This window comes from Triticum aestivum, chromosome 5A (assembly GCF_018294505.1).
Source record: "Triticum aestivum cultivar Chinese Spring chromosome 5A, IWGSC CS RefSeq v2.1, whole genome shotgun sequence".
NCBI classification, from domain to species: domain Eukaryota; kingdom Viridiplantae; phylum Streptophyta; class Magnoliopsida; order Poales; family Poaceae; genus Triticum; species Triticum aestivum.
This window is the reverse complement of record NC_057806.1, coordinates 593,288,147-593,312,733: the sequence shown is the minus strand read 5'-3', so window position 1 is coordinate 593,312,733 and position 24,587 is coordinate 593,288,147. Positions and strand designations below refer to the sequence as shown.

The 24,587-nt window shown below is 48.0% G+C and overlaps 1 protein-coding gene across 1 annotated transcript; it reads left to right on the top strand.

The window, feature by feature from the left end:
• The first annotated feature begins 19,451 nt into the window (after nucleotides 1-19,451).
• Nucleotides 19,452-22,384, top strand: LOC123105098 (uncharacterized). Its single transcript, XM_044527088.1, has 10 exons — nucleotides 19,452-19,744; nucleotides 19,872-20,142; nucleotides 20,226-20,321; nucleotides 20,401-20,769; nucleotides 20,874-21,009; nucleotides 21,106-21,268; nucleotides 21,378-21,503; nucleotides 21,604-21,798; nucleotides 21,914-22,036; nucleotides 22,132-22,384. The coding sequence occupies exons 2-10, from the start codon at nucleotides 19,911-19,913 to the stop codon at nucleotides 22,243-22,245; spliced, it is 1,554 nt and encodes a 517-aa protein (XP_044383023.1). The 5' UTR covers nucleotides 19,452-19,744; nucleotides 19,872-19,910; the 3' UTR covers nucleotides 22,246-22,384.
• Nucleotides 22,385-24,587: the final 2,203 nt, after the last annotated feature.

The following is a 24,587-nucleotide window of genomic DNA, read 5'->3' as shown; positions in this document are numbered from 1 at the left end:
AGCTTTTGGGCGCGCCCCGCGGGCGGGAGAAAAGGCCTGCGGGATGCGGCTCCGATTGGGCCGTCTTGATCGCTCTATAGGCATGCAAGGCCCAGATAAAATTGATTAGGCAGGCCCAGTTTTTTTTCGGGGGTGGGCAAGGTGCACTTACAGCGATAGGACAAAAATAATCATTTTCAGTATACAATTTATTGCACGTTTCCTGGCTGATCTGGAACTATTGCCAAAGAAGAATGTATAGCAGCGAGGTACATCACCGACCGTACCTACAAAACGCCTCCACAGGGCTTCACCAAGATTCACGTGGACGCTCCGATATCTAGAAGCCATGTCCGGGGAGCAGCGGCTATTGTGTGTCCTGATGAGACTGGCAACTCCATTGGAAGCTCGGTCTTGGTGATTGCAGGAACGGTGGATGTCGCGACACTTGAGGTCATAACATGTCGGGAAGGTTTAGCGCTCGTCAAGGACTCGCTACTGAACAACTTCATCATAGCCTCTGACTCAAAGCAAATGATCAATGACATTGCCAAACAGTCCGGTGGAGAGCATGGATCAATCATATTAGAGATCAACCAACGAGCTACATTTTTTAATTGTAAGTTTTCTCTTTTGAATGTAGAGCATCTAATATGGATGCGGATAGGTTAGTCAAGTTGGCAAATTCTCTCGATGAAGGACATGTCTAGCTAGGGCAACCCCATAATCCGATTTGTGTTCCACACCATGTGGATTATGAGTAATGAAGCTTGGTTTAACCGCACAAAAAATCATTTTTAGTATACCCAAAAACATAGTCATTTTCACTAGGAGAAGAAGTTTAGCTTTTGGGCGTGTGACGCGGGCGAAAGAAAAACAAAATCACTAATTAAGGAGTACTTCTTTCAAAGATTACTCTCATCTCTCCAGGTTGCGACCTGAGAGTTTTTCTTTTTTTCGTATATTCGTTTATTCAAAATATTTTATCTCTTAAACCTTGCGTCCAAATCTCGAACCGCTTTCTCCGTTGGATTCATTGTGTCGAGATCTTCAAAATTAGGTCCATGTTGATATGTTTTGACAACTTTTTTTCACGAAAAATCCAAACCGGGAGCACCTTTTTTTCTTTCCAAAAACCGTTTCGGAGAGGCATGGTCGTGCCTCTCGCAGAAGCAAAAGCATACCTCTTGCGGAAGGAAAAAACGTGTTTTGCCGTTTTCGAGAGGCACGGAAGTAAGACCGTGCCTCTCATGAAAGGAAAAAAAGGAAAAAGGCATTTTTTTTTCATTTTCGAGAGCACGGACGAGCCTCTCGCGAAAGCAAAATCGTGCCTCTCACGAAAGGTAAAAAAGAGAAAAAACATATTTTTTCGTTTCCGAGAGAGAGGCACAACCGCGGCTCTCGCAAAAGCAAAACCATACCTCTCGCGATCGTTTTGTGTTTTGCACACAAAAAACATGTGGTTTTTTATCGAAAAGCTTAAAAAGACAGTTGGAAAACAGAAAAACCGGAAAAGGGGGAAAACCATTAAAAAGCAGTGTGCAAAAAATATAAAAAAATTGGCTTAAAGACTTGGCGAGCGCTCAGCCCCTGCCATGTGTCGCGCTCTGGGCGCTCCCTCCGAATTCTTTTTATTTTTCCACACGCATTTTCGGCTTTTTAAATGGTTTTTCGTGACGTGCACTCAGCTCACACCAGATGATCGTTGGGAGGCTTCCGAAGGAGCGCTTCTCAATTAGTTTTTTTGGATGATCCTCAATTAGTTGCTCTCAGATAGTCCTGGCCATGGGCCGCCCGGCCCGAACAGCCCGGCCCGACCTGACCCGAAAAAGCCTGGCCCGACCCGACCCGACGTTGCTCCCGGGCCGGGCCTGGGCCTAGGTTTTGAGCTCGAAGACTAGGTCGGGCCGGGCCTGGGCCCGCTGTTTATGCCATTTACTGAAGAGGCCCGGCCCGAGGCCCGACGTGTTTTTTGCTGTGATGGGCCGGGCTCGGGCCTGAAAACTAGGCCCGACGGCCGGGCCGGGCCGGGCTCGGGCCTGAGTTTTCTACCTCGGGCTTGGTCAGGCCCGGCCCGAAGCCCGGCCCGGCCCGGAGGATGGCCAGGTCTACTCTCAGAGAAAAGGGCTGTGGAATGTGCCTCTGATTGGGCCGTCTTGAGGAATCTAAGGTCGTTACTGGAGTGTGGTTTTTTTTAGGGGTTACTGGAATGTGTGGGCTGTGAGGCTTAAAATTCGGCATGCAAGCCCCAGGTAAAAGCCCAGTTGTTTTTCGGGTGTGGGCAGGCCCGGTAACAGCGATAGGACAAAATTAATCATTTTCAGTACCTTCGTTTACCGAAAAAGGATTTCCCCCCGCTTTGTATTCCAAAGCAAACCACCATTGACACATCGCAATGCTGGGGCGAGCAGCACATCAAGCCCAAAGAAAAAGAAGAAGAAAGGAAGAAAAAAACTAAAAACGGCAAAGATACAAGATACCAAAGGAGCCACTAACAAGACTCGAATACACCAAGCACAAGCTTGAACATCGAAGCCCTCGGCGAACAGGAGCCAACACACGCCGCGGCTGAGCCGAGGTAGATCCCGCTGCAGGAGGATTGTCACGCTCTGTCATCCCCCTTGGGCCAAGCCATCCGGTCCGCCATTCGTCTCTACCTCCGAAGAGAGCCCCCTGCCCTCTAGTCCTGGATCGGAGGACACTACGCCGTCGACAGGCAGAGTCGCTCGCCCCTGAGCTCGCATGACCAGGACCAACAGGTTGCCGGGAGGGGACGACAAACACAACGACCGCACCAGGCAGCCGCACCACCGAGCATCGCCAACGCCGCGCGCCGGCGCCAACATCAACCGCAAGTGGCCGAGCATGGACACCACTGACGATATCCGTCAGCCACCTCCCATGCCAAGGCCTCGACCACCACTCCGTCGCGCCAAGGTGGTGTCTTCAAGAAGAAAAACGTCGCCGGAGCGCCGTCACCACCCAATCCGGAGATTTGGGGCTTTCACCCGGGACGAGGAAGAGAGGGCGACGGGGGGATTGCGAAGCCGCCTTCAAGAAGGGGAACGACGCCGGAGCGCCGCCGGCATCGTGGCCGCAGAGAACAGCCAAGGGGTTTCCCCCAATCCATCCCCCGAGAGGAAGCACCATCGCCAGATCTGCTTCCAGGGCAAACGGGGAAGCCCCAGGAGCCAGCCACGCTCGCCGCCGATCCGCCGCCCACGCGGCCAGGAGCGGCGCACCCCGCATCTGCATCAGCCACCCGCCGAAGGGGGGCCGACGCGCTCCACCAGTGGCCGCCGCCACCACGCCAGGCGCCACCGCGCAGAACAGAGCATACCAAGCCCAACACACCGCCGCCAGGCACCGGCCCCGCCACCGTTGTCCGCCGCCGCGCCGTCACGCCCTCGGCCAGCGCCACGCCGCCGCCCGCTGACCCCGACCCGCGTCGGCCCTAGTGAGCAGGGGGAAGGAAGGCCCCGCCGCCGCCGAGGCTGACCGGGCTTCGCCCGTCAGCGCGAGCCGGCGGCGGCGAGGGAGGAGTCGAGGAGGAGGGGGGCCTGTTACCGGCGGCTAGGGTTTCCCCTCCGCGTCGCCCGCGGGAGCGACCGGGAGGGGAAGGGGGGCAGTACCTTTGTTTCAAAAATATATATTCATTTTCAGTAGGAGAAGAAGCTTTTCTTTTTGGAGGGACGGTAGGAGAAGAAGTTAGTGACACCTGTGACGACTCTGAACTTTATTTATGTGTGTGGTAGTGTTGTGCATGCATGTATACGTTTATGTTCAACTAGGTGATTAAAGAAAAACACTAGTACTACTATGTAACCATGGTTATGAAGCAACTCCTTCTTCAGATTTTACCTGCTGCGTCTCGATGTTCATCTTTATCATTCGTATAGCCCAAAACTCAGCCTGAGATACACCATGACATTAAGCTCAATCCTTCGAACTCCAAACCATACGATACGGATTAATACTCGACAGAGTATCATCTCTCCATGTTTTTCGTCCATGAGATTCTTTTCTTGCTACCCTATCTTGTGTGATGTACTGAGGTTGCCTCTGCGTGGCACCGTTCTACTTTCAGAGTTCAGATCAATGCAGGGGAATAGTCTGCCAAACAAGCAAAAAAAAAAAGATCTCTATCGTCTCTCACTGCCGTCCTGCATGTGGCAATTCAATCCATGACCCCGACTTGGCCAAACCTCGTCATGCGTAAGCTGCACACAACGTTACTACGTCACAAAATTAAAGTCGCCGAGGCACTGCAGAATGCTGTGCCGAACAACAAGCGCGGCTGGCGTTGGTGCCTCATGTAGTCATGTCATGTGTCTGCTTGCCTTTCCAGCCAAATGGCCAACACGGTTAAGTTACTCTCGCCTAGTATAATCGACGGAACATGCCAAGGATTCTTCTTGCTATTTCCCTAAAAAAAAAGGATTCTTCTTGCTATTCTGAGAGACCTCGACGAGGCTATAGGTGGAAACCTCGGTCGCAGCTTAGCACCCAAGCAAGCTTAGATTAATTATCTTGTACTAAGTGGACAAATGGCGGCCAGTCACTCACGGCATATGCTGATGGGGACTGCTGGCTAGCTTAGCTTGGGCAAAATTACTGTTCTGACCCTTAAGGCAAACTAAATCCCGATTTGACCTCGTTCCAAAAAAAATTTCGTTTCTGACCTTTTTTGGTGACGTCAAGGTCCCTGGCGTCTGGGTTACGAAGCAGACGCCACGGTCCCTGGCGTCTGGCCCCTGGCCCGCACTGCCCGCCTGCCCGTTGACCTGCTGACGTGGCAAAGGGGCCAGACGCCAGGGACCGTGGCGTCTGGCCCCGGTAAGTGGATAACGCCGCGGGGCCAGCCCACCCATCCCAATCTCATCTTCTCTGTGGCCGTTCGACGAACAGGGGGCAGTTCGTCGCCCCTTCTCTCCCTCCCACCACCACCCCCCTTGATCTACTCCATCAACCCCTCAAACTCACAGATCTGACCCCCCCCCCCAAGCTTCTTTGAGGTATTCTCCCCCATTCCCTCCAATTTGTTTTTGTTTTCCCCTCTTTGGTTGGATGCATTATTCAACACTAGGTGATGTTAGATGAGTAGATGGTTTCTTATTTTTAAAAAATTTTGTGTAGTTGATAGATGATTAGGTAGGCAGTAGATGATGTGTAGTTGAACATGTAGGTAAAATCAATTCGGTTTTGTGTATATGTTGTCCATAGGAAATTTTTTTTGAATTAAGAGGGGTGATGAATATATGATTTGTGTATGTAAAATAGACTTTGGCATACTATATTTGGTTTGATAGATGATGTGTGTATGTGTAGATAATCCTATTGTTGGCATAATATATTTTCAAAAGATATGGTGAAATTTGGTACTCTAGATGATATGTATTTGCATATGTGACACCATATTATTTGACAAATTTATTTGATTGAGATGATGTTGGTATGTTTGAGAATATTTATGTGTGCATATGAAGAAGAGAAAAATGTGAAGTGGTATGACAATATAGTTGAATATATAGATGGCAAATTTTTTTATGCAAAAGAGATGATGAAATTTGATTATCGTGTGTGACATGATTTGTTCAATAGAATGGCGGATGATGATTATGAAGTATATTTGATGGTGAAAGTTGGTACTCTAGATGATATGTGTGCATATGTAGAAGAAAGAAATGATGTGGTTATGTTTGAGAAGAATGGTGGTGTTTTCATATGGCATAAACTTGGAGAAGGAAATTGTTTGATATTGTTCATGTATTCATAGATATTTGTGAATTTTTTTGTAGGATGGCGGATGGTGATGGACCTTGGTATGACGGATTAATCGATGAGTGGGATAAGGAGCATCGTGCTCGTGCCATTGAGAATGGACAGGTAAGAAGCAAGACTGGGTCAATTTTCGTTGTTTCTCATTTGTGTTCTTGTATTGATTATTAAAACATCACTTTATTTGCAGGTTGTAGTTGCTATGCGCATGAGGGGTCATTCCGCTGATGACTTTGATTACGACCCGCGGTATGAGCCTTACATTCGGAGATTGGGTCTTCTCCCATTCGTGTTGCAGTTTAAGCGACGCGCTCCACCGGTGAACCACGCGGCGCTGACCGCACTTGTGGATCGTTGGAGGCCGGAGACTCACTCCTTCCACCTTCCATGTGGGGAGATGACGATGACCCTACAGGACATGGCTATGATAAGCGGCCTTCCTATCAATGGACAAGCTGTTACCGGTCGTGTCAGCGTGGGTAATTGGCGAGAACGGACTGCCGATTTAATTGGCGTTCAGCCCGAGGGCCCTCAGGAAGGTAAGGCCGATACCGTGAAAGTGAGGCATTCTTGGCTAAAACTGGTCAGAGGAAACACCAACCCGTGCCCTCAGGATGCCAATGACGTGGTTGTGCAGCAGTACGTGCGGGCCTATCTTTGGTATGTACTAACCAAGGTAGTCTTCTCAGATGCAACTGGGAACTCAGCCCTCTGGATGTTCTTGGAGCCACTTAATAACTGGGATACCCAGTATAGCTGGGGTTCGGCCGCACTAGCATACTTGTATCGTCAGGTAAGAGATATTTGTAACCATTTATCTTGCATTTGTCATGCGCCTCCATATGTAACATGTTTGTTTGATTGCAGCTTGACTTGGCGTGTCGGAGGAAGGGAGGTACATCCTCATTGTCTGGGTTTGTTTGGAGCCTATCCGTGTGGATGTGGGAGCGGATCCCGGTTGGACGGCCCGATTTGAAGAACCCCCTCATGGCAAACCCATGGGGTAATCATGATGGGTTGCATGATGATGATCCATATCGGCGCCCTACGCTTGCTTACTATTGGGAACAATTGACTGTCTACACAGGAAGCTCGCATGTGCGATACAAGTGCTATATGAACGAGCTGGACACCTTGACTGCTGAGCAGGTTTTGAGTAGTTCGATGAGATAAAATTTAGTCAAGAATGAAACTTATGTAGCTAACAATGTATCTCTTTGTTTTGCAGGTACATTGGTTGCCTTATGTGGAAGATCGTGACTTTGATCTTAATGAGATGTGCACGCGTGATAGCCATCTTTGGCGGGCGAGGTGCCCAATGATATGCTTCTTCGCAGTCGAGTGGCACTTTGTAGACCGTGTGGCAAGACAATTTGGAAAAAGACAAGGTATTCCAATTGAGGAGAGCAAGGAGGAAATGCTATCTCTGCATCGGTAAGCAAGCATGCCTTGAGTATGTAGTAGAGCATTGAATAAGTCAATGTTTGCTAATGCTTTGTCCCGTGCATCATTTGTAGGTTCGATCGAAGGAACAATCAGGATATATCGGATTGGGCAAACAAACACCGTGCGTGGACAGAAATTTGGAATCAAAGAGACACGTTAATGCAATCAGAGAATAGACCTCACAACCAGTCAGCATATCAGAAGTATCAAGTGTGGTATGCGGATCGTTACCGGTTAAAGCTGAAGCCAGGTTGGACTCACGAAGAGTGGTCGGAGTTGGTGTCTGAAGACCCGGAGACTGCAGAAGGTTATCATACCTTCAACACGGCTGTGAGAGACACCAGAGGGGCTCATGTTGACTACGCACCGATGCATGACGAAATGGTAGTCTGTTTGACCTATTCTAACATACTTGCATCATGTTGTCTTCTTTCAAATACATAAGTTTGGTGTGTTCATGAATTGCAGGGCAGAGAGTTGCTTCTGTGCGTCAACGATGCCAATGTTGCACTGAGTCATCCACCTGGTGGTGCATTATCTGAGAGGACTCTTAGGAGCACGATGGAGGTTAGTCGCAATATATTATAAAAGTTTTTTTCGCGGATTAGTTATTTGCATCTCATATCATAGCATATTTTGTGTTGTCGCAGAAGTTCAAGAAGCGGTTCCATAAGATGGCAGCTATGCTTTCTTGCCATGGTGCTCAGTCCAGTGACGTGTATGCACCAGGTAGCCGCGCCGCCAGAGCTAATAAACGGCGTTATGTCCAGAACGAAGTGGACATAGAGGAGGAGGTCAATGAAGAGGAGCCAGCACATCAAGAGGAGCCAACACATCATGATGAGCATGAGTATGATGCAACACATCAAGAGGATCATGAGTATGATGTTGATGCTCCACAACCATCACAGGTTACACAACCGACACAAGGCAATGCCCGCTCTAAAAAAGGCAAAGCAATAGCTAAGACACCGGGCCAGAAAGGTAGAAAGAAGATATGGAACACTCAATTCCATAGTCCGGAGTATCCTCATCAATTTATGCCTGCGGGAATGCAAAGATATAAGTCAAACATTGATGCAGAGGCGGAGGAGGCTAGCGAAGAGGAGGAGCATGAGGCTAGCGAAGAGGAGGAGCATACACTTGCAGATATCGTGAAGAGAGGAAGGAAGAAGTGAGCTTGTTGTAGTTTGTTTCAATGAGCTTGTTCTAGTTTGTTTCCACGAACTTGGTGTAGTCTCTTTCCATGAACTTGTTGTCGTTTCTTTCCATGAACTTGTTGCCGTTCGAATTAAGTTGTACCGGATTCGTGAAGTTGCTATGAATGTTTGACATGAATGATGTGATTTATGTTAATTGTTGTTTCCTATGATTTAGTCATTTATATGAATGTTTATATGAATGTTTGACATGAATGATGAAATCTGTACTTAGTCATTTATATGCACAGGGAGCCAGATGCCAGGGTCCTTGGCGTCTGGCTGTAAGTCAGGGGACCAGACGCCAGGGTCCTTGGCGTCTGGCTGTAAGTCAGGCGACCAAACGCCAGGGTCCTTGGCATCTGGCAGTCTACTGACACCAGAAACAGGGTAAAGCAGGGGAGCCAGACGCCAAGGTCCTTGGCGTCTGGTCCTGGTGCAGACAATACTTGCTTTTTCACTTGTAGTTTTGTCTTTTCACTAGTAGTTTCGAATAACATACATACATAAGCATTGCATAGTCTTTTCATAACACTATAGTTGACAAATGACAAACATAGTTCAAATTACAAACTTAGTTCATGACCACGATGGTCTACGATACAATGTCTCGAATGACATAGCAAATTACAAACATAGTTCAAATTACACAAATAGTCTCGAATGACATAAGTAGTTCATGACCACGATGGTTGAAACGACATGAACATCACATATAACTCGGTTTCCTGTAGCAATGCAAGTCAACAACCCTTTTCCATTTCCATTCTTCCAGCATTTCTTGAATCTTGTCATCATCAGTTATGTCAACCAATTTTCTTTCTCCGGGGCCATCTGACTTCCTCCTGCTGACGTAGTACACAAAATCCTCTTCCTTCAACCCTTGCTTCAACATGAATTTAGTCTTCAACCAATCGAAAGTGAGGTCCACTTGACTAACTTGCACAATACATGGAGACAAGCCATGCACATGAACAACAGGGCTAAGCACCCACTGAGTTTTGTTAGCCATCTACAGCACACAAATCTCTTAGTAGCTAACCTATGATACATTAAACCACGAGGAAAACAAACTAGGGTTTTCACAAAAGTATGATAAATTAAACCAACCAAAAAATGGGGGTGGAGTTGATTTACCTTCTAGTCTCGAAATCCTGAAGATCCAACGGTGAAACCGGACCGATTTGTGAGAGATCTGAGGGGGGGGTTAGGGTGCTGGACGAGGGAGTGACGTTGGCAGGGCTAGAGGTGAGAGTGGGTGGATATGAGTGAAATGAGAGGGGTAGAGGTGGAGATGAATGGATGAGAGGGGTAGAGGTGGGCCCAAAATCTTATCCACTCGAATCTTATCCATTAGACAAGAATGCTTTCTGGACACCAGACGCCAGGGACCTTGGCGTCTGGGTGTCCATCAGACACACCAGACGGCCTGTCTGGTCACCTGCGCGAGCAAAGCACGCCAGACGCCAGGGTTCCTGGCGTCTGGGTGTGGGAGGCAGACGCCATGAACCTTGGCGTCTGGGTGTCCATCAGACACACCAGACGGCCTGTCTGGTCACCTGCGCGAGCAAAGCAAGCCAGACGCCAGGGACCCTGGCGTCTGGGTGTGGGAGGCAGACGCCATGCACCTTGGCGTCTGGTTGTCCATCAGACACACCAGACAGCCTGTCCGGTCACCTGCGCGAGCAAAGCAAGCCAGACGCCAGGGACCCTGGCGTCTGGGTGTGGGCCTGGTGTTTTTGCACACAGCTTGTTAAAGTTTTTGCTTAGCAACAACTAGCAAACACTGTTAAATATGAACAAAGCATGCTACTCTCAACCAAAAATATGAACAAAGCATACTAACTAGTCTCGAATGACGAACATAGTTTGCACATAATCTCAAATAGTCTCGAATGACAGAAATAGTTCATGACCACACAAGGTCTCGAATAATAAGTTCATACATTAAACAAAGTCTCGACAGTTCATCATCGACGCCGGTGCCTTTCCATTTGTCTACTGAGTAGTCGGGGGCCACTTTCCCTTCTTGTCACGTGCCTCGTCCTCCTCTCGTGCATCGCGAGCCCTTGCAAGTTTGCTTGCCCTCTCTTCTTGACGAGCCGCCTTCTCTTTGCGTGCCCTCTCTTGCTCACGCTTCTTGCGCTCACGAGCCTCCTTCTCACGACGCTCCCGCTCCAATCCCCGTGCATAGGACTCCTCGAATAGGCGCTGCCTCCGTAACCAATCTGCACGTTGGTCCTCTTGGACATCTTTTGGTACCTCGTGATCTATCCAAGTGAAGTACTTGCAAAGTGGAGGAGGGGACTACATATAAACCATGATTTTGTTAGACATATGAGTGACAACTTGTTGATGTTTTTTATATGTACACCTAACATACCGGTGGTATGTCATATGCGTTAGTTGGCCTTCGACGATCATGTGCATAGTTGGGACACACGAAAAACCTTCTACCTTCTGTCCATGACTTGTTGCGGTCAGTGGACACCTTCAGCTTGCAAACATCACCACACCAACATGGTGGTGTGGGCACATCCTTCTCCTTCTTCTTGTCCAAACTGGCCTCCAACCACGTCTTCGGCATGTCCTCTTGGTCCGCGCACGGCGGCCTCGTCCTGGAACCGGATGAAGCCATGCCTACAAAAAGAACAATTGTTAGCACAAGACATTAAGAGAGCAAATGCATAAATGCTAGGAATTGTATGAACAAATAATATACCATTATTATTAGATCAACCATCTGGATTAAACAAATAACCGAAGGCCGATCCATTATCAACCATTCCTCTACGACCACCTCTAGCACTTGTGCTTCCTCTTTGACCACGACCACCTCTAGCACTTGTGCCTGCTCGACCACCACCTCTAGCACTTGTGCTAGCTCGACCACCACCTCTAGCACTTGTGCTCCCTCTACGAACACTAGCACCTCTAGCACTTGTGCTCCCTCTACGACCACCACTACCACCTCTGACACTCGTTCTTCCTCGACCACCACCACCGTCACCTCTTCCACCTCTTTCACCATCGGTGCCGCCTCCACGACTTGTTTTTCTTTTTTTGGTTTTCTTTTTTTTGCATGTCCGCTCATTGTGTCCCCCTTCACCGCACACCCCACAGTTGATAATGTCAGGAGCCTCCATGAAATGACCGCTACCAAATTGTTTCATGCCAGTGTATCCAGCCAGGTCATCCATATCACCCCTGAACCTCTTAGTTATCCTTCTACCCTTCGTCTCCACCTTCAGAAGAGGGTCTGGCCTAATATGAGGGCCATGGTACTCAGGCCACTGTGATTGGTCCAAGAAAGGGTGAAATCTTGGCGCCCATGTCAACCTAGTAGCTTCCACATGGAACTCTTGCATCCTCACGGTTTTTCCATCATTAACATGTATGTTTCTCGCCTTCGCCGCCGTTATCAAATGCGAGCATGGCCAATGATACTTACTAGGCCTCTCGCACTGGCACCACCGAGTCTTCAGTTTCACCTCAAATGCAGCACCACCATATTGTCTACCATCTCGTGTTGTGCCACCTGGCTCATCAATTTGATAGATCATTTCAAGTCTATCGAATACGATAACTTGTTGCCGTGAAGACTTGCTTGCTTGTAACTGCAACCATTCATCAACCTTTTCCGGATAATCCTTTTTTTCACCTATCCATTTTGTAGTCTCTTCAGAATGCCTCTGAAAGTACTCATTAAGCTTGAAGAAGGTGTACTCCACTATTGCAGTCACCGGCAAAGCACGAGCACCCTTCAACACATTGTTGAAACATTCTACGAGATTGCTCGTCATGTCGCCATATCGCCAACCACCATCGTCATGAGCGCGTGCCCACTTGTGATTCTCGCTTAAATTCCTAGTTAAGAAGTCTTTTCCCCCTTCGTTCACCGCTGCAAAGAGTTTGTTGTACCGAGCATCGAAACCTTGGGTGGTGAAGGCCACACATACATGGGTAAGGTCTTTGCTGAGCTCCTTGCTCTTACATGCCCGGTAAAAGTTGGCCACGAAATGCCTCATGCACCATCTGTGGTGAAGTTTTGGAAATCCTGGAATAACAATGTCCATTGCCTTGAGTATGCCATGATGTCGGTCCGATATGATGCATACCTCCCTAGCCCCAATCACGTTGTGCCTAACATGACCCATGAACCACTCCCAGTTGTCTTGGTGCTCGGAAGGCACCAAAGCAAATGCACACGACAACACGTTGTCGTTTGATGAGTGTGCCATTGCTACCATTAGTGTGCCCTTATATCTACTGGTCAAGAACGTGCCATCTATAGACAAGACCGGACGACAATGCTGAAACGCCTCCACACATTGTCCATAACTCCAGAAGGCACGGTGGAACACTCCCTCGTGATCCTCGACCACATGAAACATGCCCGGGTTCCTATGTGCAATGGCGGCCAACAACCTTGGGAGCTGGTTGTATGCTTCTTCATAACCACCGTACAACATCCTAATAGCATTTGCCTTTGCCTTCCATGCCTTCCCATACTTGACTTCATAACCAAATTGTTTTTTCACCGTCCGCATGAGAAACCTCACTTTCACAGTGGGATCAAAGGCTATGTCTTTCATCCATTTGTATCCAAGATACTCAGATGTGAGTTGACGGTGTGTCTTTCTAAGTCGTTTCGATGGCGGTTTGCATCTATGAGTGGTATCACAACTTGTTAACACCCATTCTTCGGTTTCTTTAAGCTTTCTTGCACGAACCTTCCATGTGCATTCCTTTTGCTCACACACCACGGTGTAACGCAACTTCATGTCGGAGTGCTCAACATAAATTGGCCTATGGTTTCGAATGGCATAGTCAGCCAACCAAAACTTCAACATAGGCAAGCTCAGAAACTTCAATCCTTTCTTCAAATAAGCATTCTCGTCCTCATTCTCCACCCTTGGTTCTCCTGGATCCGGGCATGGTGTTGGCTCAATCGCCGTCATTCTCATTCCACCGTCAACAACAGCTTTACGGGCAAGGCTGAGATCTTTAAATAAGTGAGTTCTTTTTTGTAAGCCTGTCAACTCAAAGTGGATTTGGTTCTCCTCCTTTGTGAATCCATCCTCGTCCAACTGTTCAACTGGACCCTCGTCATCCGAGTCATACGCATATTGACGCCTAAAAGGCAAGTCACGATCCATGTCCTTTTGCGCTATGTACACATCCAAGTCACCAACATCATTGCCATGAAACCCTTCCTCTTGCTCTTCGTCGTCATCATAAGCATCTTCATCCTCTTGAATTACTCCGTCACTAGCAATCACCTCAACTTCATTTGCTTGGCTAGTTGGTGGTTGGCTAGAAGCATTGGGGGCATACAACTCAACCTCATTTGCTTTGATAGTTGGTACACGGGGACATGGTGGGGGATAAACATTGGGGGCATCAATCACAACCCTATGCTCAACAAGTGGCACCATTGTCCTCTCGCTCATGTCATCCATTGGGGAAGAGACATGCCGGTTCAAATCAAAGGTAAACCGAGGAGATTCAGTGGTGGCAAACAATTCAAGTGACTTGTCTTCCGATTGGGATACTTTTTCCTTGTATACATCCCAATGCAAATCCGAGGTGATAGGCATACTTTTCAAGCGAGATTTGGCTCCAACTCCAACATCATACCTTCCTATTAACTTAACATCAACATTGGTGTCCATCCACTTCAAGACTTGTCTCACTTTTGCAACAACATCCTCATAGCTAGGGCTTCTATCAAAAACCAATGGTTCCTCACCCGTGTCGGCATTGTTACTCAAGAATGCCTCCTTGTCAATGTAATGAACATTAACAAGTCTCTCCATCTAAAAATTACATGAATGCATTTAAGACCTCAATGAGAATTGGTGTTTATCCAAATACATCTTATTATATCCAAATCATATCAACACTAAATTATTGGTGATGTCCACAAAAGTATCACTAATCACTAATTAACACACTAAGCAAAGTTAACCCTAATCACTAACTAACCCTAACCCCCAATCTTTCTACTCAACAAACATATATTCCTACTACACACCATGCATAGCACTATATTATCAAAGTTAACCAAGCCATTCACACTAACATAAGGGGGAGAAAACATGAACTAGGGTTCCACCAACATGTATAAAATGCAACCAAAATAACAAGACTTAACAAAAAATAATTGGATGATTTGGGAGAGATTAACAAGAGCAACAAAGTGATGGAAAGATCCACCTAAGGGATGTACCTTTTGGAGAGGATTTGAGGGGGGAGCTTGAGAGGTGAGAGAGAGTGGGGAGGCAGCAGCTCTTCTTCAAGCTCGGGCTGGATTGGGGAAAGTGTGTGGGGTGGGACCCACACACTCTCCCGGTGGGGTTATCCACTTACCGGGGCCAGACGCCACGGTCCCTGGCGTCTGGCCACTTTGCCACGTCAGCAGGTCAACGGGCAGGCGGGCAGTGCGGGCCAGGGGCCAGACGCCAGGGACCGTGGCGTCTGCTTCGTAACCCAGACGCCAGGGACCTTGGCGTCACCAAAAAAGGTCAGAAACGAATTTTTTTTTGGAACGAGGTCAAATCGGGATTTAGTTTGCCTTAAGGGTCAGAACAGTAATTTTGCCCGCTTAGCTTAGCTTAGCTGGTATATATCTCAGCCTATCATATCGCGTGGCCTGGCCTTTCCACATCACCATGATTACAAGGCGACAGAGGCGACAAAGTGTCAAGCGGAGCGGCGACAAAAGAAGCAACGCCACAGCGCGTCAGTAACTTCCATTCCCTGCTTGATGCCACAGCGTCGTTTCAGAACTTTGATTTCAGATCGGGTGGGAGGTCTAGCGTTCGTTCGAGCGCGACGTTGCGGGCGAGCGGAAGGAGCTGCATGGATCTCCAAACATAATCATGAAACTCAAACCGGAACAAACTCTGAGTCGAGCTTCGAAATTCCGAACCGTTTCCACGGCCATGCTTCTTGCATCATTACCTCCGCTCCGAAGCTAGATGGTGATTAGGGCACGCTCTTCCTGTACCGTATTGACTTTGTATGCACCAAACAATTCGCGCGCATAAATAAATCAGAATCGATGTAGAAATACGTGGAGTGGAGTAGATTGTAGTGCGCCTTTTCTCTCTCGAACAAGGCGATGTCTCGATACAAAGCGGCTCCGGCCCTTTCCGGTCACAGTGGCGCGCGTGCCGGCCAACAGTGTGGGAACGTACACGGCCATCGCTCGGCCTTCCTTCCAGATGTGTTGATGAACAGTAGAAATGCGGCGAACGTGGAGACGACGAGACGGAACAACAACGTGGGTGAGTGGGGGTTGATGATGATCAACCGCTCCTGCACTGCACTGCGTGCATCCGTTCCTCGCCCGGTGCCCTTCACTTTCCAACAGGAGAAGAAGAACCCTCAAAAAAAAAAAAAACAGGAGAAGAAGAGAAACCAGCACTCCAGTCCGTGGAGAACAATAATTATATGAGAGAAAGAAAAGGAGCCACTGACCACGGGCCAACCAGCGCCGAACTCGTCGCTCTCGCTCGCCCTTCTCGTGCGGGAAGTAGCTTTCAATTAGCATGTGTTCATCGGGGTTTCTACTTTCTAATGCTACCAATGATGGCCGCCGTTTGAAAGATGTACTCCACCATGCACTAAATTATTGGTTAATATAATCTGCAGACAGAAGCGACTCCACCATGCACGCTAGGGCACAGCCGTTCTTTTTCTCATGAACTAACACACGGCACACGTCCAAGATCGACCCATCCGCACCGCTCGCTCCCTCGCCGGGAATATAACCGAACCGTGTCCGGGAAATCACGCAGCTGGAGCCAACCCGGGAGAAAACGACGGGTCTAAGTAGAGTCGCCGTTCATCTATATCTAAACGGAAGAATTTATTCCAAAAAAGAAGAAGAAAATAAAATCTAAAGGGAGGTGTTGGATTCAGACTCGTCGAGTCGAGACGTAATTCGCGACAGCGAAAACGGGCCGGAAATTCTCGGGACCGCGTGCTGCGCCGGCACGCGGTCAGGTCTCCCCGTCGACGCCTACAGTCCTACTCCTGCTTCTTCAGGTTTTCGTTTCCTCCCAACAAAGTCTATATATAAATATCCCCGCCCGCCGCCTAACAATTATTCTCGTTCAGGTTTTCATTTCTGCCTGTGCATACATTAGCGTCGTCACCAACGGCTCCTCCTGTTCATCAACAAAGCCATTGCCATTATAAATTGCTCGGTAGGATCTGGTGCGTACGCCAAAACGAGGTGATCCATCGCTTCCTCTACCTTATAAATCGCACTATTGGTCTCCTTTGTTGTTTCTGCAAAATGATACTCCCTCAGTTCCTAAATATTTGTCTTTCTAGACATTTCAAATGACTACTACATACGGATGTATGTAGACATATTTTAGAGTGTAGATTCACTCATTTTGCTCCGTATGTAGCCACTTGTTGAAATGCCTAGAAACATAAGTATTTAGGAACGGAGGGAGTACTTCACATTATATGCAATGTACGTCGCGTCGGTGCGTATTTTTCCTTTTCTTGATTGAAACCTGCTAGCTATAGCTACAGAGAAATACACGCACAACAAAGACCTGCTGGCTACAGAGAACGACACGCCGGAGTGCCATCCATTCATCGCGCGCACTACGTCCGGCCATTCGCTGCCTGACAGGTTGCTCGTATACATCACTCACACATCCATCCATCCATCCATTCATCCACGCAATTGTTTTTTTCCCCTCTCCTTTTTCTTTTTCCGGGGGCGTGATTTGACGGTACATGGGTTTTGTTTATGGGCCGTGGTCCAACATGGGGAGCACACCAGCAGACAGCAGCAAAAGAAAGCATGGATGTACTAGTACTGTATGCATTATTATGCATTATGATGATGTGGTGTGTGCTCCTCCTCTGATATGAAAAGGTCAAGGCTTGGACTGCCTGGTTGCATCATCATTGTTTAGTGCTTCTTCTTCGTTGCATACATAAATAAAATAAAATAAAACTGGCATGAGCTTTATTATTAGTTTGATGTTGTAGTTGATCAGGTTGGAGGGCGGCCTTTTTCAAGTGCTACTAGCTGTTTGCAGTGCCATTTGTTTGTTTGGCACTTGCTGATTATTCCATCCTTTTTGCGTTGTTGCATACATTGGCATGCAAGCTATGCCTAAGAAAAGCAAACCATTTTATACTTTATTATATCAATAGTTTGTTTAAAGTGGTATAGACATAGGATCTCTGCATAGTATCATGTAGTGCTACTCAATGGGATTTTGTGTCTACGCAAATCATGTAAAAGTGCCCCCCCTTGTCTATAAATGTAATCCGCTTCGAAATCTGGCATACTCTTTCAAGGTGAAACTTTGACCATTGATTTATATGTACTCCAATGTATGTATACAAAAGTATGCCAGTTCAAATAAAAGCAGATATACACACATTAGAAAGGCATGTTTTATAGGGATGGATGTAGTATTTGCAATTTCATACTAGGAAATGGTTGGGTAATATTTGTTGTGGTGACCCAAATCGTAAAAATGACCTACATTTTCTAGTGGGGAGGAAAGAATACATGGCATATACTTTTTGGCAACCAATGCCGTCATCGAGTTTGCGCCCATCATTGTAAGAGGAAAAGGTTGTCCGGTCAACTAAAGAAAATCGGAAGAAGCAAGCGAGCCTCGAGCACCACCAGTCTACCAAGCAAAGGCATCGAGCACAACTCAAAACCCAACGGAGGCCACACGATGTCGGCCACACCACCATCGTCGACATCCCCCCTATCGCGTCCGAAATCTATCGACTCCGACGTCACCTTAGCCCCCGAACCGCGAAACCGAAGCCTTACAACCTCGGTAGCAAGCCCGAGACCACCAGAACTGTCGACCGCGGAGACGACGACGACGACAAAGGCGACTCCGATTCTGGCGAGAAGCAAAGCTTAAAGCACAAACACACACCACCCATCAAAACCGCTCGCTCAAACATGATTCTTTTTTCGAAAGGTCCAAACATGATATTTTCATTGCATGTCCGCATCAGTCGCGGTCCCTCGCTTTGCATATATGTCACACATCGAATCTGGGGATTTTGTTTTGCTTGGGGGGCATGTGTTTGCGGAGATTTGGAAGCAAGCCCTTGTCAAAACCATAAACAGGGACAGGATTATCTCCCAGCATTAATTCCTTGCTCAGACAAGCCAGCCGTAGCAAAAAAAGAAAAAAAATGCTTTCTCCGTGACCAAGTAGACGCGCTCCCACGGTTTGACCGTCCTAAAATAAGAAACAAATCAAACTAAACCAAACAAACCTGGATCGACCGAGCTGAACCCAACCACCATTATTCCTTCCCTCCATAAAAAACAGGTGAACGGAAGCTCAGAAGCTTCATGGCCGGATTAATTAGTCCAGCCCAGTTAAGAAACCTACTCCTACTTGCACTGTTCCGACCCCGTTTAGAGCATTACTAGTAGAACCCTCAAACCCTCGAACCCTCACTAGCGTTTTAAAGGTTCAAAAATGATCTTTTTGTGCATTTTTACGGGTTGAAAAACAGGGGCAAAGATTAGAACTCTCAAACCCAACCCTTATAACGGAATATTCCCCATGAACGACATTGTCGTTGCCCGTGGGAGGTCGACGGGGCGGCCGCCGGCGACTAGCAGCGGCGGTCGCGGGCGTGGGCGCGGGAGTTGGGAGGATTTTTCCATCCCGCGCGAGTATAACCGCCAAATAAGGGTTGAGATAGGTTTTGCTCCCCAACCCTTACTTTTGAGGATTGGGAGAAGGTTTGAGGGTTGGACCTTTAAAAATTTTTGAGGGTTTGAGAGTTAAGGGGGTCTAGTCTACGGCTTTTTTTCGACAAAAACTGTAAAAAAAACAGTTATTTTTAGGGGTTTGAGGGCTCTACTAGTAATGCTTTTAGGTTGGGTTGGGTTCCTGGAACACGCGTGACAGGGACCGGGCAGTGCCCCGTACCCTCCCCGCCCCTCCGCCTCGGAATTCTTTACCCTTTCCCGGCGATTCATATGCCGCGCCTTTGCGGGGCAGGAAAGATCGGGGAGGGGATTGATGATCAACACGCTTTAGTCCGGGCACGGGTCAATTAACTAAGTGGCATGCGCGTCACGTTCTCGCCTCCCATGATTAGGACGATGCTTATAGCGAGGTGGTGGTACAAGTAGAGGCTCCCGGGGTCGCTTGGGGTGGTGGTAGGCAGCTGGAGACTGCGGAATTGTTGGCGGCCGCGCTCCCGTGTCCGATAGGAACCCCTTTTCTCCTGGCATTATCCGCTGAGGAGTCTGAGATAATAGGAGATTTGGAGGTCACTAGATTGATTGATTGGGTTGATCGATAAGGGTAGGTGAAGCTCGGTCCTTGATCCGTCCCTTGGGTCTCTCCCAAAGTGCGGTATATATCCGTCCGTCGAGCTTCGGGCCGGCCATCCCTGAGTTGCTAGCTAACTCTGTGAGGTTGGTTTCGTCAGGTGTGCGTGCGTGCGTGCGTGCGTGCGTGCTCGCCGGCCATGGGTTCTTGCGTGTCGACGACGCGGCGGCGGCGGAGGTCCTCCAGGAAGCTGTCGGTCACGGCGACCAGGTTCCGCCGGAAGGTGTCCGACGCGATCGCCGGCGACGCGGCCGGCCGCTTCGCCGCGCGCCACGGGGTCGTGCACGTCGACGGCGCGCCGCCGGCCTCGGGCGTGACCCTCCACCTCACGCAGCTGCAGTGGCAGCACAGCCAGATGGACGCAGGAAATGGTGAGACGCCAACGCAACGCCTCGTGTTCTCCGGCCGGCGCCGACCTGCTCGACCAGAGCGCTCAATTTTCTTGCTTTTGCAGTGATCTGCGACGAGGCGTGGTACGATTCCGTCAGCATGCTGGGGGACTCGGCCGGCTCCGACGACGACGACAACGATTACTCCAGCGTCAGTGAAGGTATGGCGCCCGCCCCCATCTTCCCTGCCCTGCAGTGCAGTTCCAGGCTCGCGGTGCTCACCCTCTTTGCAAAATCCAGATCCTCTCCCGGATGACGTCGCCGGCGGCACGAGCGCGTCGCCGTGCAAGGACGCGGCGTGCTTGGCGGACGCCGTGCACCGCCTCCGGAGCATCGCCGACGCGGAGGCGTGCCAGGGCGACCCCCCGGAGAAAGGCGAGGACCCCGACGCTGCTCCTGCTCCTGGTCATGCCGCTGCCGGTGGCCTGAAAGAACCGCAGAGCGCGGCGTCCTGCTCGCCTCGGCCTCTCCCGGGCTCGGTCCCGAGCCACAAGGTGCAGCCGATGCCGGTCGCCGGGTTCAGCCCGCACCACCAGAGGAAGAAATCGGCCGTCGTCAGGCTCTCCTTCCGGAGGAGGTCGTACGAGGGCGATGAGATGACCGAAATGAGTGAGTCAACATCACCACTTTCGCCTACTGATCCAGCACCATCGTTCAAATTGTTCATCAGCATTTCGTTCCTGCTTTGCTGACAAAATTGACGATGAATTCAGCTGGCTCGGCCAAGTACCTGTACCGGCCGAGAGCGGGCCTGACGCTGCCGTGTGCGGCCGGCGAGAAGCCGTCGGAGGGCTGCTGGTCGGCCCTCGAGCCGTCGGCGTTCAGGGTCAGAGGGGAGGGCTTCTTCAGGTAAGTAGCAACGTTACTGAAACTCCTGATATGCGTTCACTCGCTGCGCATTTCGTCTGTCAGTATGCCTGACTGAAGCTTATGAACTGGTTGCAGAGACAAGAGGAAATCCCCAGCCCCAAACTGCTCCCCCTACACCCCGATCGGAGCTGACATGTTTGCCTGCCCAAGGAAGGTGCACCACATCGCGCAGCACATCGCGCTCCCGTCGCTCAAGCCCCACGACGCCTTCCCCTCGCTCCTCATTGTCAACATTCAGGTAATTCACTCGTGTTTCTTGACCTACCACTTAACAAGTGGTACTGATTTATCACCTTTGGGCATTGATTGGTTAGGTCTGAACTTAACAAGTTAACTGATCTGTACAGTTGCCTACCTACCCTACTAGCATGTTCGGCGAGAACGACGGCGACGGCGTTAGCCTGGTCCTGTATTTCAAGATATCTGACAGCTTCGACAAGGAGATCTCTCCTCAGTTCCAGGATAGCATCAAGGTGAGCCAAATTGATTACATTTCTATTTCATTTTACAATCTAACAACTTTCAGTACCTTGGAGGCTTGGACAAGTTTCTGATGAGGAATTGGTTATGCAGAGTGTTATGAACGAGGAAATGGAGAAGGTCAAGGGGTTCCCGGTGGACAGCAACGTGCCCTACACAGAGAGGCTGAAAATCCTGGCCGGCATTGTAAACCCTGAAGACCTGCAGCTCAGCGCGGCCGAGAGGAGGCTTGTGCAGACCTACAACCAGAAGCCGGTGCTGTCTAGGCCCCAGCACAAATTCTACAAGGTATTAACTACTAACCAATTATGCTGTATCACATCCCCATGTGCTCAAATTCAGAGATTCTTCATGTCCTGGTCCTGACTGAAACGTGTGCGTCCGTTTGTTCATTGTGATGTAGGGCTCGAACTACTTCGAGATCGACATCGACGTGCACCGGTTCAGCTACATATCGCGAAAGGGCCTCGAGACCTTCCGGGAGCGGCTGAAACATGGTGTCATCGATCTTGGGCTGACCATTCAGGTATTGTTTTTCTTCTTCTTTCCTTTTGTTATTGGCCTTAGGACCTGAGGAATATTTTGTTCACTGAAAGTCTGAACCTTGTCATCTGGGTGCAGGCGCAGAAGGCCGAGGAGCTACCTGAGCATGTGTTGTGCTGCATGAGGCTGAACAAGTTGGATTTTGCGGACAACGGGCAAATACCGACGCTCATAACGTCTAGCGATGAATGAAGCTGGGAAATGTACTGACTTTGAGAGTGTGAGAGAGACAAGTTGTATATATCGGGAGATAGATTAGGAACTAACACAAATTTGTTCGGTAACACTCTATTGATGGTGCAAATAATCGAAGTTTGCCCCCTTCCCCTCCCGAATGGCAACTGGAGCAATTATGCCGTTTAAAGTTGTTCAGATGTTCGAATAGCTTGCATGTCTTTTCAGCAGATCATTTTGTTCCGTTTATCATTTGATTAATGCCGCAAGCCTCGTCAGCTAGATTGAACGGCTATTCCGTGCTATAGATCCAACGACCGTGTGACGCCACGACGCCGGCGGCAAGAATTCGGCGCGGAACCAGCGAGCGGCACCTACGGCGAGCCCACGACTGGCCGGGCGGCGACACATCACTGTACGTTGTCGTATATCCTCCGTGCTAATTACTGAAACTCCTTACGCGCGTTTGATTTTGATGTATGGATGCGCGTTAATAACTGGTTTTCAAAAAACAAAAAGTCTCTGTGCGCAGATTGCACATGTGTGCATCCATAGTTTGGCTTCCAAAAATTCGGTACACAGATTACACATCGTTCATCGTAGTGAACTACCAAGGGCTTTATTAATTGGTGATATTTGCAGATGTTGATGTTGCTAACATGATAGTACTGTATCCTTGACCAATATTGTACTTGAGCTACATTAGCTTTTTTTTTGAGAAAAAACCATTATAACTAGCTTTATTAAATTAAGAAACACTTACATCGTTTGCAAGAAATACAACTAAGCAACTAGGGGGTTCATCACCCCAAACACAAGAAAGATTATTATGAAAACTAAAGCATGGGCCACACCATTGGCATCTCTGGGGCAATGTTTGAAATCAACGGTTCCAATTTGAATTGACGTATCTACACAATTTGCATATATCGCTGCTGCCGAGTCCCACCATTGTATTTGGCCTTTACAAAAAACTAGCTAAGTGTCCGTGCGTTGCCACGGACTAACAAAATATATATACAAAGAAATTTCACGTGATATGGAGTCAAAGGCTATTCGCATGGGATGATATCTCATGGTTTTGATCTGATAGGTAAACGCATCTCCTCATCGTCTTTCTACCCCACTTCCTCGTCCCAGCCACCACGCGACACTCGACTTCCTTCCTCCCACCAGGCTCTTATCTCATTTCCCCCCGCCTCCAACTTGCATGACACTATTGAGTTTCTTATTCAACTATGATAATCTTCTCTGGTTGTACATCCCCTTAGAATATTAATGGCTTATACATGTTCTGAATAACGATAATGAAAATGGACTCCCTCCGATCCATATTACTTATTGCTCAAACGGATGTATTACTTGTCACTCTAACGGATGTATTTTAGCACTGTAATACATTTAGATACGTCTATTTGAGCGACAAGTAATATTGATCATAGGGAGTACTAAGTTTGTGACAAGAAATGAGAATTCGGGGCAATATCTCATCCTCTATGCAATCAATCTTCAAGATAATCTCTTTATAGCTTCTGGCGAGATTGGGACACACATTCCACACAATAAACATGCAATATGACGGGACTTAATTAATTGTTGATGTACATCTACATTAAAGATAAGTTTGCTCCAAATAGAATTTTCTATATGGGAGGATAATTCATATTATAAGAAAAATAAAGATTTGGGTTCATCCCAAGTTATCGCATGTTGGGAAGTTTTTTTAACAACTCAACATCTAAAATAAAATGACATCTTAAACACATACATCACGTTTCAATACGAAGATAAATGGCAATTTTGAGAAAATAATGTTTGTTGTGCAGATCTTTCTACCGATGAGAACACTTGCAAAATGCAATGACATCATAAGTATATATACTTCCAATGAGAACAGAAATTTTAGCATAGTAGGTGATTGTTTGTGATTAGAGTACTATACTCCCGTTGCTGGAAAGAAAAATGTATAATAACGGACCAATGAAAGCACTGTTTGTGAGAAGAAAACATATAGCACCTCGCAAAAATAGAATCTCTGTTTGTGATTTTGTACAGTACAATATTTTGTTTCAGATAATTACAAAATCACAACGATAATGGATGATTCAGAATACAGTCCGATGGTAATGGTATGAAAAGCATGTCCAATAGTCTGCATTCTATCAATATAAGCTAGTAATTAGTAGTATGATATAAGTTTGAACTGGATCACTCAGAAAATATGGTTAATTATCAGAAAACGATGATGTATGTGCATGCCAGCTACAAAGGTAAGCAACTAATGCATGTCATATAATCTAATCTATAGTTTTTTAGTCAGAAATTGGGATGGGGATAAGGTTGCGAGCCCTCACATGCAT

Excerpts from the sequence above, each read along its gene's own strand:
- LOC123105098 (XM_044527088.1), top strand. The coding sequence starts at position 19,911 with ATGGGTTCTTGCGTGTCGACGACGCGGCGGCGGCGGAGGTCCTCCAGG. Across the intron at positions 20,143-20,225 it reads CCAGATGGACGCAGGAAATG|TGATCTGCGACGAGGCGTGG; the intron begins GTGAGACGCCAA and ends TTGCTTTTGCAG. Across the intron at positions 21,269-21,377 it reads TCCTCATTGTCAACATTCAG|TTGCCTACCTACCCTACTAG; the intron begins GTAATTCACTCG and ends TGATCTGTACAG.